General features: G+C 36.7%; 1 protein-coding gene across 1 annotated transcript in view; it reads right to left on the bottom strand.

The window, feature by feature from the left end:
• Positions 1-572: 572 nt before the first annotated feature.
• WDR72 (WD repeat domain 72) overlaps positions 573-15,070 on the bottom strand; it is a 100,199-nt gene continuing 85,701 nt past the window's right edge. The window contains exons 19-20 of the mRNA XM_053954793.1: positions 6,595-6,693; positions 573-797 (exon numbers count right to left, since the gene is read on the bottom strand). Of these exons, the coding sequence (XP_053810768.1) occupies positions 742-797; positions 6,595-6,693 (155 nt within the window). The 3' untranslated portion in view covers positions 573-741. The remainder of the gene's footprint in view (positions 798-6,594; positions 6,694-15,070) is intronic.

The following is a 15,070-nucleotide window of genomic DNA, read 5'->3' as shown; positions in this document are numbered from 1 at the left end:
GTATAGTTCCTTTTCCCAGTGAGCACAAATTGATATTCAATGAAGTATACAATTTCACAAGAGGACTCCAATTGGCTTCTCCAGTTCCATACTGGTACTACATTTCTACAGATGATGCTAATGGCAGTATTCAGAGAAAATGAAAATTTACATCCTAGACATGACCAGATTTGTTATCAATTTCCCATTCTTTCCAGTGCACAGAATACTCTTTGTTTTTAGTTATTTCTAAATATTCCATGTTTAATTCTAACTGGGAACTTCTCTTTTCAGTGAAAACAAATCTTCTAATTATTTGAAATGCATTTGGTTTTGCTCAGTGTTAAAATGCTATTGATAAGAAAAGTCATAAGGAAAGAGAGAGAAAAATTCAAATTTTATGTATATAAAATAATACTAAAATTTACATAATTGTTTAATGGCAATCAAAGTTGTAAAGATCACTACATAAACAAGTGAATGATATCTAAAAATGAAGAGTTGATATTTTCTATATCAAAATGACTCAAATTTAGTTGAATATATATAAATCTATCAGTGATGGAAGTGTGAATTGAAGCCAATAAATCAGCCAAAAGAAGGTGATCTTATGGAAGGTATTTCTTCCAATTCAAGAAAATGAATTGTTAAAATTTCCACAATAAATACAAAAAGGCATTTCCTGTTCACCACACCACATATGTCCTATTCCTTGGCTGTCCTTCCACATCTTCCAATTCTTTTGTCTCAGTGGTTTTTTTTCTAACACACCTTACAGGAGCACACCTTAGATATCCAGGGATGTTGCTTCATGTCATCTGGAAAAGAAATGCATGACTTAATGATTTACAATTTGAGGCATAATGATTTTACATTATGAGGTAATAGCTGAGACTTTGTTACTAAAATACATGATATTTTACAGTCTTTTTATAGAGTAGCAAACTCTATAATTTTTGTAATGGAATAAAAACTTTCAGCCTCCTCATATTAGCATTAAAAGTTGCAGAAATCTACCTCCAGAAGACTGTTCACATTATATCTGATATACCACAGGAAGCAATATGGAACCGAAAAACAGCTCAAGAGAATGTATGGCATTCCTCAAAACTCTTCTGCACAGACTTCTGCTTCTTCCTTTCTTTTGTTTTAAAGGAAAGTGCTCCAGTGGATCAGCAGAAACACAAATTCTATTTTAAATTAATAGGGTTTTATGTTTTCTCTGCAAAAATAATTGTCAGACTATATATATTTTTCTCTTAGCAGAAATAATCCTACAATAGCTGTAAACAGAAGTAATGTTATATTATACTTTAATCGTGTCAAGGTGTTTTAGAATTCCACAGAAAAGCTTTCAATCACTGATTTTTATCTTCATAATTTCTTTTACTGTGAGGTACGGTAATATTTGCAACCTGAATTTTAAATATTACTTGCATTAGAAACACTGCTCAGACAGGTACCACCACACCTTTCATGACTAAATGAACACTGCGAAAGCAGCACACATTATTTTATTCCCATCTAATGAATATCTTGTAAATTTATCATATTATCTGTGACCTTTCTGTCTATCTGCATCATAGACACAGAGACATATGCATTTTCTTGATGACTATTATGCAGTCTTCTGAGTCTAAAGTTTAATTTGCTATTAAAAAAACAAAACCAAAAGCAAACAAAAAATCACAAATCAAACCAAAACATGAGAGTCATGATTCTGGTAACCCAGAACACTGATAAGATACGACACTACATCTACTGCAGTGAAATGATGATGAATTCATCCATACCTACGCTGGAAATTCCAGAACCTTCTGGACTAATTCCTGGGCACTGGCATTTTATATACAGTCCCTGGGCCATCAGTGCCTGTGTCCAGTGGGCTGCCCCTACATTGCATCTTCTTCCTGCTTCATCATCCTCACCAGCAGCAGCCTCCAGCGCCCCATTCCCAGGTCAATCCTCATTTACTACCTCCTGCTTTTCATAAGCATGCAAACACAGAAAAGCATGACTTTCTAGGGTGCTTTGTACCTGGAAATTTACTGAATATTTACTTTCACATTCTGCCTGTGTTCTGATCAACAGCCACAGAGGTGACACAATGCTTATTTTAAAAACACTCTTCAGTGGATGAAACTTGGAGCTGGTAAGTGAATATTTGAGGCAGTAATTATAAATTGCCTAATAACAAGATAGTCACACTTTAAGTCCTGTATTTTAAACACAGTGTGGCTAATAAGAATCTGCTGTTCTTCATATATTTTTATTCCTATTTGCTGCAGTTCTGCCTTTCACACACTATTTCAGGGACACTCAGAGACCTTTCCCATTTCTGTGCCAAGGTCTCTAAATAAGACAAGTAATTAAGCAAGACTGTGAAAACTGCTTGGATTTTTCCTATTATCTGTTATGCACCCAGAATTACATTCTGTCCTGAAAAGTGAAAATTTGAAGAGAAAGAAAATTTAATATGGGCAATGGTTTTCGAATGAAGGGATGGCAGAGATCAGGAGCTGCAGAAGGGACCAGGCAGAGATTCAGGCAGAGACTCTCTGATCTAAAGGCCATAAGCATATATGGGTTTTACTATTTACGTGGTTTCTATCCAAAAGATGGAAAACACTATACTTTCCATCTACAGCTTCCAATTAAATCTTCCATTAGTGAGGCACATTTTCCCTCTATTACCAAGTGAAGTAATAGTCTATTTCCTACTCCACTGCAATGTGTCTTTTGGGGAAAATAAGAGGGAAGAGGCATCTGTGTCTATATGGTTTCTTGTGACTTCAGCTCAAAGCTATTCCTTTTTCCCACAGGACCTGCACTTGCAGAACTGTCCTTAGTGGGACTGGCTCACATATGAAAGCTAAGACACTTGAAGCTGTGTTTAGTCCCACTACAATCCTCATAGATTTTGACTAACAAAATTCAGAGCATTTTCAATCCCCTCAGGAACCATTTCAAGCAACTCCCTTTGGACAAGATGATCTGCATCTGGGGTGTAAATTTTCCACCACTGTTTGTACAAGAAAATTCAGGTGTATAGCTCAGACCTAGAAGTCTAACACATCCATGGACGCTCACTTTCAGCTTCTTTTTCAGTTTCCTTAAATGTGGAAAATTTGTCTCGTAAAATGGAAAACTGCTAGGAATATTTATTTAAAGAAAGAAGCACTTTAAGGGATAGTGAATTCTTTAGGGGAAATATGACTAAAAGTCAAGTTCTACAGAAAACTGTTGCAATTCTTATCTGATTATTATGTTCAAGGCCAGAGCAGAGACAAATTTGAAAAGCCAAGGCTTTGCATGTCAAACAGGAATAGTCCTCAGCATGTGGGGAAAAATGGCAGTGATAAACCTACTATTAGGCATCTGGGAGAGAAGCCCAGCATCTCCTCTGTGTGGGGCCTAAAATAGACAGGAGCCACTATCACAGATAATGGCAGCCTGTAGCCACATGAAGGGAGAAACTAAAATCTATTTCACTTAGACAAGAAACTCCAGTCTGATATTTACCTGTGTCCATCACTTGTGAAAAGTGTTTACTGTGAATTATCCAAGAGAAAAGTGCAGGTTGAGGGATTTCATTACCTATCCAAGAGTAGTTCAGATCACACATTAAACACAGGAAATCACAGGTAAATCTTGGATTGGTGTCTTGGGTAGTCAAACGGATTCCTGCTATTCATCTGAGTATCTGCCTCCTACAATTGCTGGAGGCCAACACGCAGAGCAGTGAGAACATGTGCAGACAAAGAAAATGTGAAAGTAAAACAAACATAGTAAGCTTCATCTTCATGTGATTTTTGAAAACAAAGATCGCTTTGGAAATAAAGCTCATTCTAATGTCAAGGAAAGAGACTGCACCTTTCACCACCAAGGAACACAATGTAGAGACAGATGTATTAATGGCTGCTCTACAGCCTTCCTGAATCTGGTAGAGTAGTAATAAAAAAACTATTCTAGCAATAGTTGGAATTCCTTCCAGGTATATTGTCATATTTTCCTCTTTTCCTCATCAGAAGAGATAATAAAATATTTCTCAACATCACTTTTGTACCTATGACAACATCTTGTAAGTGAAGCACAAGAGACTCTCTATAGATTTATTAATAAAAACTTATAAATTAAGTTGGTAAGTTTGCCCAGACTTTGGATATGTGTGAGAGAGATTCTTAAGTCACAGGTTTCACCAAATGAAATGCTGACTTCCCAATCATTCTCAGGTTCCATGATTCAAAGTTAAAGCACCTGAGAAAATCATAGCCAACTGAATGTCATATAATTGTTTCAATGTTTGCTACTAAAAGTAAATGGTAAGCTTTAAGTAAATGTATTGTGTTACCAAATCTTTCCTTTCAAACAAGCACTTCTGTCAGAAGTGTCTTAATTTCTTATCACAGAATTTCATCCGCACAAGGAGCAATAAATAATTCATGTTCCTAGCTCTTTGTTGTGTGTCCCTGAACTGCATAGAGCTGGAAGGCTGACAGCTGTGTCAGGACAAGCACCAAAGATCTGACATGACAAGTGACTAACAAGTTTCTTTCAGTCTATAGTGAAAGAAGACAATGGCATAAAGTGCAAAAACGAAATCCTGAAACAAAATGAAACTGTTTCTTTCTCTTTACCTAAGTGTTTGCTATGAGCTTATTTCCGACCCATAACCTCTGGTCATTTTATAGTACTGCCCAACCCCCTTTACTCCTCACATTCGCCTGGCCATTTACGCCTGTCCACGGATCAATATGAGCAATTCTTGGAGAAATACGATGTCTCCATGACAACCAAGCCACAAATTCTCAGTGGAAAGCAGTGAGACCAGTAGTGAAATCTCCTGAGGTTTTCAGACCTATAAGACAAGATGTCTTAAAATGCAGGAATGGACAGAAACAAAAGCCAGAGTAATTCATTGTTTATTACTAGTTTAATGATGTCAGATGGACCGATTGGAACTCAGTTTTTAAGTTTGGATGCTTTATCAACATGTATTTTTGCCAGTCAATATTCACCTCCTGAAAGGCTTTTATTCTTTCCATTACTTCATATAGATATGCAGAGTGGGAATTGGATATGTAAGTTCCCATCCAAACAGGCACACTTTGCCAGAGAGAATTAATTTAAGGTTAAAATTAGTGTTATCTTCAAGGTATATTAATTCTCCCCTAAACACTGTGGTGCCACCTTGCTTTAATCCTTCCACACTTCAAAACTGATCAAATCCATATTTCAGCCCATAATTGTTGTTGAAGTGACTACAGATGGTTTCTTAAGGAGATACTAAACATCACAGATTGTCAAACCTGGCTCCTTTCTGAGTAGATTATTTATTTCTTTCTAAATCTTATGCTGGTTTCTGCTGGACAACATTGAGTCCAAGTCTATGTGGCTTTAAAATGAATAGAGATTTACAATTCATTGGTTTCAATTATTGTAACATATACTGGTGTTCATTTCTCTGGAAAAGATGAAAAGGGAATGTAGTTCAAATCAGGTATATGACAGTAGTTGAACTCCCAAGGAATCTTGGAAGAGTGGAGTGTGCTGAAATATAATCCCCCAGACATGGGTCCTATCCGGGTTCTGAGATGACTTAGGGGACCTGACATGGATTTCAGCCTGCACCCTTTGACTGAAAATTAAATCTCAGCAGTGTTCCTTGGGGAAGGATCAGGGGACTGTTGGCAGCTGCCCCCTGTCAGCACAGGCTGCAAGATTTGGAAATCTCTTAACTAAGCTGACAGGCCACAGAGACGATGAATCAAAAATATGATACACGGATCAGCACACAAAGATGCAGGAGGGTACAGAGAAACCAGATAAAACAGGAAGGCAAATACCAAGTGAAGAAAGATGTTTAACTCTTTCACTAATGAGGACTGTGTGCAGGTTATGTGTGTGGTGTATATTGGTCAAGTGCACAGTTTGCTTAAAAGATCTTGGTATTTAGTCACACAGAATGTTTTTAATCAGCTGTGACTCGATACAATTTATATTTAATTGTTTCCTTTTGGGATTCATTTAATAAATTTTGTAGATGTTCCATAACGAGAAAGATAATGAAACTACATGAAGATAAATCTTTCAGTTACCAAAAAGGATGCACTTTATGGATGTTCCTGTATTTAGCTGAATCAATGTTAAGAGTCATTAAAATGAAATAATGATTGTGAGCTGATTTAAAGGAAAGAATCAAGCTATTTAATGCCACCAATTTGCTTTCCTCCAGAGATATGCTGTTTGAGTGTCCACTGCTGCATTCAGCTGCAGTATATACAGTACTTCTAATTTTTCATAATCTCACACTACCTTCAAAGGGTCAGACATTGTACATATATTAAGCAAGCAGTGTAGTCCAAAAGTAATTATAATGAACTAGTAGTGTCAGCTTTCTTTTTGGTCATAAAGCCTTTATCCTTTCTCAGACCTGGACTCCTGATGAAAGAGGAAAGGATAACAGCTCCACACTGTGACCCCTGGAGGTGACCATTAATTTGACATTGCAGCTGCTAAAAAGGAAACAGCATTACAATCTGCTTTTTTTACAGACCCAAAAGCTGTGTCAGATTTATCACTTGATACTTGTGGTTGTCTTTAAATGCCTCTCACCTGGACTCTCAGACTCTTCCAAGACACATCTGTCAGACGTATTCTCCACATTCTGGAAGTTTTCTGAGCTGGAGCTCTTGTCATGCTTCAGCACACTGACTGGAGCAATAAGAATAAAACACAGGGAGGGAGAAATGTAATGTATGCAGAAATCAACACTTCCTGGTTTTCTGCAGAGCCTTCAATGCTGAAGACATTGTAAACAAAAATAATAGACTGAAAAAAACCCAGAAACACAAACTACTTATAAGCAACCACAGGAGAGTTGAAAAATCTGTAAACAAGAATGTATGCAGGGTGAAGTTTGAGGCATCAGCTTAAATGAGGTCCCTTTGAAGTAGAAAACTAGTTTTTTCTTACAGAATCCTAAAATAATAAAATAATTAAGAAGTCATAAAAAGTGCTTGTCTGTTTCACCAAAGAAGCCAGTAAACAACATAAAAGAACAATTAGATGGTTTTGTAATTACTGGAGTCTTTCTGCAGGAACAAAAATGGTGTATGTTTTAAGATGAAAATATGTTGCATACAACAAGCTGGAATGTGTAAGAAAATTACTGATAATTCCAAATTGCAGTAAAACCCAGAGTTGCAGTTTAAAGATTACCAAATTTAGTTACATGTTTTACTTAACTGCTAAAAACATTTCCATTTCCGAGCATACAAATATTTCCAGGGAAACAATTACCTGTCTATATATGATTTTTTAATTCACTGGGCTTTTGAACAAATCCCACATAACTTTTTCTGAGGAGAAGAGAGGTGTTTCCCTTGTCAAAGCCCATTTCCCTCTTTTCTGCTTCATATCTCTACATGGAGCCACAAATACAGCTTAAAGATGAAGTACAATTATAAGTAGTATATTATAGTACAATTATAAGTACTATATTATAGAATAATAGCACAGTAAAGACTAGATCTTGATTTTTCTGTCCTGTTAGAACTCTTAGCTGATCCTATTTCAAAAGAGAAATTCCTTCCCTTATAAATTTTGATGGATTTTTTTTTTAGACCAAATGAATATTTGCTGAAGGATTATGTAATTTAAACACCAATTTAAATTTTCCAAGATTATGAGTGAATCATCAAGGCCTCAGGGCAGTATGCAGACATGAGGAACTCAAAAGACACATATTCCACTTCAGTGCTCTGTGCTTTCCATGAGTTTGCAGCTATTGATCCCAGGTCACCAAAAGGTTCCATCATTCTTGACTCCTGCAACTACACAGACTCTGTTTGAAGCAATCAGGGCTTCAATACTATTGTGGAATTAGAACCTTGATAACATAATAGTTAAACATAATAAATAATAAAATCTATGATAGTGACACCATGCATTTCACCTGAAAAAACAAAAAATTCTGCTTAAAAGGTTTGCCTTGGATAGCAATAAATCAGTACATCAAACCCTGCCCAGGCAAAGCAGGAAGTGTTGACATGATAATCTGCATGGGGTGAGTTGAGGAACAGTTAGGAACAGTTTAAAGGGAATGGAAAGCAGGGGTGGAAAGGGTTTTCATGGGGACAAAGAGACAGAACTCTGGACAACTTGTGCAAAAACAGCTGTCAAAGAAGGAACTTCAGCAAAGTGTGAGTGAAAGGAGGCAAGTGCTTGTTTCAGAAAACCAGGAGACAGGCCAGGACAGGCTGGGAGCAGGTCCATGGTGCAAGTAAGGGAAGTCTCCCTCAGCCCTGTCACCTGCTCAGAAGTACACACACCTCCCTAGGCAAAACCAGGCAAATAAACTTCACAAGACCCTGGTTTATGAAGTTACATAATAAGTGTATGCAGTGAGCAAGAAAAGGGACCAAGGCAGAGACCTTCAGATCTTCCTTTTCTGAAACATCACGTTATATGCTCAACTGGGAAAAAAAAAAGGTTTCTTAAAAATATCATAGAAGAACAAAGGGAATTGAAAAGTTAAAAATAAGGAAAGTACAGCCTGGCCCAAATAAAGAGTGAAAGTAAAAATGGCATTATATAATCAAGGAAAAATATAAAAAAATCTCAGCACTAACACCTACTTTACTGCATGTTCTCTTAAGGGAATAGGATTTTATGCACAAATATCAATAGGAGAAAGAGTGTTCTGAATTGCTTATACTGAGGATGCTGATAGAATTTAAGTTATTTAAACATAAACAGTGTCATCTTTATTCAGAAGACACTCTGTCCTACTTTGGGTTTAAATGGACCTTAAAATTACTTTTGCTTCCCTTTGAAAGGTAATCTCTGTAGTCAAAGTGACATAAATAGAGTGTAAATGAGCCCCAAATCTATGAGTCCTAAGCAAGTTAAAAACCATTTCTGATATTATAACTCCAATAACATTTCCTTTCTATTCAGTGCAGTGTCACTTCCATTGTTACACGGACAGTAGAGATTACCTTTGTTAGCATGGAAATAAGGTAAAAGCACATATTTCATTGAAGGAAATGACCTTGAACTTAGCATATAAAGATGAAATAAATCTTCATTGCACAGGATCAATCTTGAGAATTGTAGTATTTTTTTCTGATGTGTCTTATTGAGCTCTTAGGATTTGTTTACTGAACTTGATACCCATTTTCTTACATTATTGAAACAGAAAATTCATTAAAATAGATATGGGATTTAGAATAGTAAAGCAATGTCATCACATTGTAGCATTTAATGAAACATTTATGTATCTAGTTTCAAAATATTTCAAAACAATTCCACACAATAAAAACAAATAATTTCCAAAAAGATACTGGTGATCAGTCTTTAAAAAACAATCTTTGAACAAACTGTTGAAGCTGTTCTTTGTGAACATAGCCTAATCACGAAATACAGCAACAACTCACCATGGTCATTTATTTCTACATGTTTGGTTGAAACTCTGAAAAGCCTTGTTCCACTCTGTAAATATCCTGCACTAAAGTTTAAAAAACATGCTCTGTATACCAATTTTTAGAAGGCAGACACACTGGAGAAAGAAGTTTGCATAACTCAAGCAAATAAAACATTTAGTATTTTCTGATAAGAAGCCTGTGTTATTGATAAAGTGGATTAGTGACTTAAAGACAGTCTGTCTGCAGGGAAAACAAGAACTTATTTGTCATTCAAAATGACTGGATAGGGCAACAAAAATTATTTTTCATTTGAAGATGTTAGGCAAGAGAGGATACAGGTGATAAATGTATTTAAGGTTCAATATGGAATACAAAGCAACCTGAATCTAAATAAAACTGCTTTAAAAAAAAAAAAAAGCTCTAAAGGTAAACAAAATGGTGGTATTTTTTTATTTTTGAAAATGGATAAAACAATTGTGCTGTAATGTCACTTCTGAGCTGTTTGGCTTCTAAAGGCACTTACTGTATTATACCGAAGAAGCTTGATGGACCAATAAATGCTTTGAGTACTATTTTAAAAGCACAATTCATAGATATCATAAAAATATAATGAAAAGTTTAAGAACAGCTATATATGCTGAGACTAAAAATTATCAGTTTAAAAGTCCAACAACTATAAAATAACACTTTATCAGAAATTTCTCCTAAAGTACAATCTGAAATTCAAGAAATTACAAAGAATTTTTTCCCCTTCTGTAATAACTTAAGCAGATTTCTGTTTCACAAATTTCTTCAGTTTTTCCTTAAATGTGGAATTTTTGCATCTTTTACATCCTACACCCTAACTCACTTTGACATGGCAAACTCCATAGTTTTCTCACACAGGAAGGCACCTCATTTTGTCTGTCTGCCTTAATGTGCAACTTCTTGTTTGAGAAAAGGCACAGGTATAAGCCCAGCACACTCTCTCCATAACCCCTGTGGCTGAAGTCCTTTATTTTCTCTCTTTTCCAGACTGACGGTTCCTAATCTTTGCTTTCTCCATGTGTGGATATTCTCAGCTCAGTCAGAGAGAAAAAGAAAGGTTTTTTTAACCAGGCAAGAGCCTGGGAAACAGTTGGGAAAGGATGTAAATAATTCTCTAATCTATCTTGTTATTCATATTTTTTATAGATATGTTCAGCTACTGTGTGTCATTCACTGCACACCAATGGTGTGGGATGTCTTTACTCTAAGACCAATGAAATTAGTCTTCTCAATGTTCTCTATATATAGAGTGGTACATTTGAAATAAAGGGAGAGCTCATTTTCTTTGCCTTCTGATCTGGAGTTCCCCGTTCCCGTCCTGCTCAACGGCGTCATCCATGTATTTCCAGCCAAACTAAAAGGGTAAGATTATTTCACAAATACTACAAGAAAAGCAGAACATATTCATGAGCTGCCAAGAGAAATATCAGCAGAAACTCAGCAGTCCCAGAGACACAGGAGAGGTGGACACTGAGGTGACACGGTGCAGATGGCCCAGCAGGCAGGAGTCTGCCTGGGTGGGCTGTGCCCCTGGTGGCACCAGTTCTGAGCCCAGTTCAAGGATCACTCACAGGTTTTCCAGGTGACACTCCCTGGTATGGTGCTTGCCTTTGTTGCCACACCAGGAATGCTGTTGACTCATGCTCAGCTTGTGATCCAGATTCTTTCCTGAGAAATTGTTATCTTGCTTTTTCTTCGCCATCCTGTCTCTTTGCAGAAGATTAATCCTAGCTCAATCTAGATCCCTGTCATGATCCTTACTGAATTGAACCATATTTTCTTTCTAGGCCATTTCTCAGGCTCTACAAACCAAAAATTCATTTCACTGACAGAAGACATCAGATGCCAGTAATTTCATAAATTTTAGTGTAATTTGCAAAAATCTGCACAGATGTATGTAGTTGTCATTTAATTAAGAATAGCTGGTTGTTATCTTCTGATGATTAAATATCACACTGGCCCAGTTTTCATTAGATTTTAATTAAAAAAAAAAAGATGAAGATATTAACCTAGAGAAACATATTATTCTGAAATGAATACTGCAGTACATGGAAGTTGAAATAAGCCAGTAGGGAACCAGCCAAACTGGAAGGTCCTGTAACTTTAGTCCATTACAGTGAACGCAGAAGTAGGACCTGATGGCAGAGCTCAGTTTGCAGGACAACCAACCCACATGCCTGGGAAGCCTGAGCTGGCTCTTGCACTTCAAAGGCACCTGCAAACAGAGCTCATGCCGCTCGCCAAGTGAATTGCAACTAAAGAACATTTTTCCTTCTGTATGTGAGAAAGGTTTTAATATATCAAAAAACCCCTCAAAAGTCCATTTTCCTTTCTCCATATGTCTGTGAGGGAAGCAGTCCTCCAAACAGAAAAATTGAAATTCTCAGTGATTCTTTTCCCAATATACCTTGAAGTTTTATTCACCCAGAGGGACTTCCCTACTTCTCTCAACTAAAATATAATGGCATATAACAAATTATGCTCTCAAAGGACATCCCATTTTTGTTTCATTAGTGCAATGAAACATTCACTCAATTTTAAAGCAGTTGTCTTGATCTTAGTTGTGATTTATAGCAGATTCTGTCCATGTATTCTGTGTAGTATATATTATAAAACACCTAACTAGTTAAATTTGTCTCTGTGGGTTCTGCTGCAAGAAATAAAATGCTTTCCCATAAAATTCCACACAGCATCTACTGCACAGCTCTGAAGCATAAGCTTCTGTAAAACTTAGGAGGATTTTAAGAAGGAAAATGCAACCCCAAACAGCCTTTTATTAATTCTTCTATTGTTATATACTGTTTCTTCTTCTCAGTGTCCTCTCTGGATAGAAAGCCTAAATTTCTCTTTTCCAGTTTCCCTAAGTGTTTCTTTTAACCAAACATGATGTAAGACTGAATTATTTGATTAACATTATTTATCCCTCTCTCATTTTTTTTCCCAACCAGTAATTGGGAACAATAGGGAAGAAAAAATGGTTACAGAATTAGTAAAAGCCAAAAACTGCTAGTTACTAGATAATCAGTCTATTTTTAAATTAAAGTATATAGCATTTCCTCACCTATCCAAATTTCTAAAAATATCACAGAATATGCTGAGATGGAAAAGACCCACAAAGGTCATCAAGTACAACTCCTGGCCCGGCACAACACCGTGCCCAAGAATCCCACCCTGTGCCTGAGAGCATTATTCAAACTCTTCTTGAGCTGTTTGGCGCTGTGCCCACTTCCCTAGGGAGTCTGTTCGAGTGCCTGGCCACCAACCACCAAGAATGAAGAACCTTTTTCTAAAGAAATACAGCAAAATTCCCCCTGGTTTCTGTACATTAGACCAGTGGTGCTGCAGAGCACACAGTGGAGATGTGAATCCTAGCACTGTGTCATTAGCACCTACAAAACCAACAAAGAAATACTTCCTATTTTTAAAATTGCATAATTGACAGCATTGACATTATTATTTTCATGATAGTAGATTGATTTGGTATTCAAATATAAAATCATTAATCAGGAAGCTTGTAGAGGATTCTAGCTCAGTCCCTTTCTACAGAGAAATTCTTGCTGTAGTTTGCATCAATTTGCTTTTAAAACCAAAACTAAAGTGTGTAGCATGACACATGACACTGACACATCCCTGTGCATAATATGAGTGTTGCAGCTTTTATAGTTTTCCCATCTCTCGATCAAAGCTGTCCAAATAGCTTAATCCATGGGAAAAAAAAAAAAAACTCTTTATTAACCTCTTCTGGCCAGATTATTGTTATTCTTTTGCATTATGGCTTTGGAGATGTATTACTGATAGGGAGGTAAAGCCAACTGCAGCACAGCATGACTCTGCTGAATGGCTGCTGTAGGAAAGTGGAAGTACTTATTTCCAAGACATTTCTGTGATGCTCCCTACTGTTAAAATGTTATCTGACTTTAAAAGATTTTCAGTTCAATTGTAAGCAATAAGTAAACTCAAGCAGTACAGAACTGTATACTGAAGAGTTTCACTAGCTGGTCAAACAGGCATTATTCCAAGAAACTAATGTTGTTTAGGACTGCTTCCTGGTGGCTGAGACCCCTGATTGGCAAAAGACAGTGGACTTTTCAGTCAGCAAGCTAGTTACCCATGGATGTGGCTCAAGGCTGACACACAGATTGACTGGTTCACACTAATTTACTTCACACAGATTCCATTTATCTCCTAGAAGATCCCCTGGCAGCAGCTTATAATGGCATATCCTAGGATGCCTGCCTGCATGAGTTTTTAAAGCGGCAGAGCTTGATGAATCTAAGTCCAGAAAACAGTTCACAGATTGAGGACTAGGTGCAATCAAAAAACATCAAGTAGCACAGCTGGGACTTGCTAGCTTGCTTGACTGGTTTGAGCAGCTGAGCATTAACTACGCTTGCTTTCCTGCTGGCAGCCCTGTGTCACTAGGACAAATCGGAGCACTGTCCAACAGAGGAGGAGAAAAAGAAAAAAGAGGAAAGGAAAGGAAAGGAAAGGAAAGGAAAGGAAAGGAAAGGAAAGGAAAGGAAAGGAAAGGAAAGGAAAGGAAAGGAAAGGAAAGGAAAGGAAAGGAAAGGAAAGGAAAGGAAAGGAAAGGAAAGGAAAGGAAAGGAAAGGAAAGGAAAGGAAAGGAAAGGAAAGGAAAGGAAAGGAAAGGAAAAGGAAAGGAAAGGAAAGGAAAGGAAAGGAAAGGAAAGGAAAGGAAAGGAAAGGAAAGGAAAGGAAAGGAAAGGAAAGGAAAGGAAAGGAAAGGAAAGGAAAGGAAAGGAAAGGAAAGGAAAGGAAAGGAAAGGAAAGGAAAGGAAAGGAAAGGAAAGGAAAGGAAAGGAAAGGAAAAGGAAAGGAAAGGAAAGGAAAAAAGGAAAGGAAAGGAAAGGAAAGGAAAGGAAAGGAAAGGAAAGGAAAGGAAAGGAAAGGAAAGGAAAGGAAAAAAGGAAAGGAAAGGAAAGGAAAGGAAAGGAAAGGAAAGGAAAGGAAAGGAAAGGAAAGGAAAGGAAAGGAGCACAGATTGCATGGCTACTATTTACAGATGCAGGAGTAACTCATCAGAAGATTTAATCTCGTTCCAATCCTAGGATTATTAAAGTAAATAATGTACCATTACAAAATAATGCATGTTTTGAGGCTGTAAATTTGGAAAATTTTCTTTTGGTCGTCATGACAGTTCCTAGGAAAAAGACCTGAACGAAACTAAAGTTGTTCTCATTTCTTTCTTATTGAAAACAAAATATATTAAATGTACAATTCATGTACATTGAAAAATAGTTATTAATATAGTTGATTATTCATTACAGCAATGTGAGCTACATGTCAATGCATTGCCTTGCCCCATGGAGAACAATAGACTTCAATACATGCAAGTTTGTAAGCAGTATTTTAAAAAGACTAAAAATAAAAGGACTAAAAATACAGTCCTACACTCTAGCTCTCCAAACTCAGATAGATAGAGCCTATTCTAAAAAGTACTTTTAGCAAGGAAGCAAAAATTAATATTATCAGAGAATAACATTTGACAGCAAATATATTGTGAGAGATCCAAAGCACATTTAGTACTTAGAAGGTTAAAGACTCAGCTGTAGTGCTAGTTGATGAAAAAGTAGGATTAAGGCTTTAGTATGAGTCTTGACATGATCATGTTGTCT

Source organism: Vidua chalybeata, chromosome 13 (assembly GCF_026979565.1).
Source record: "Vidua chalybeata isolate OUT-0048 chromosome 13, bVidCha1 merged haplotype, whole genome shotgun sequence".
Taxonomy (NCBI): Eukaryota; Metazoa; Chordata; class Aves; order Passeriformes; family Viduidae; genus Vidua; species Vidua chalybeata.
This window is presented reverse-complemented; position numbering and strand designations above follow the sequence as displayed.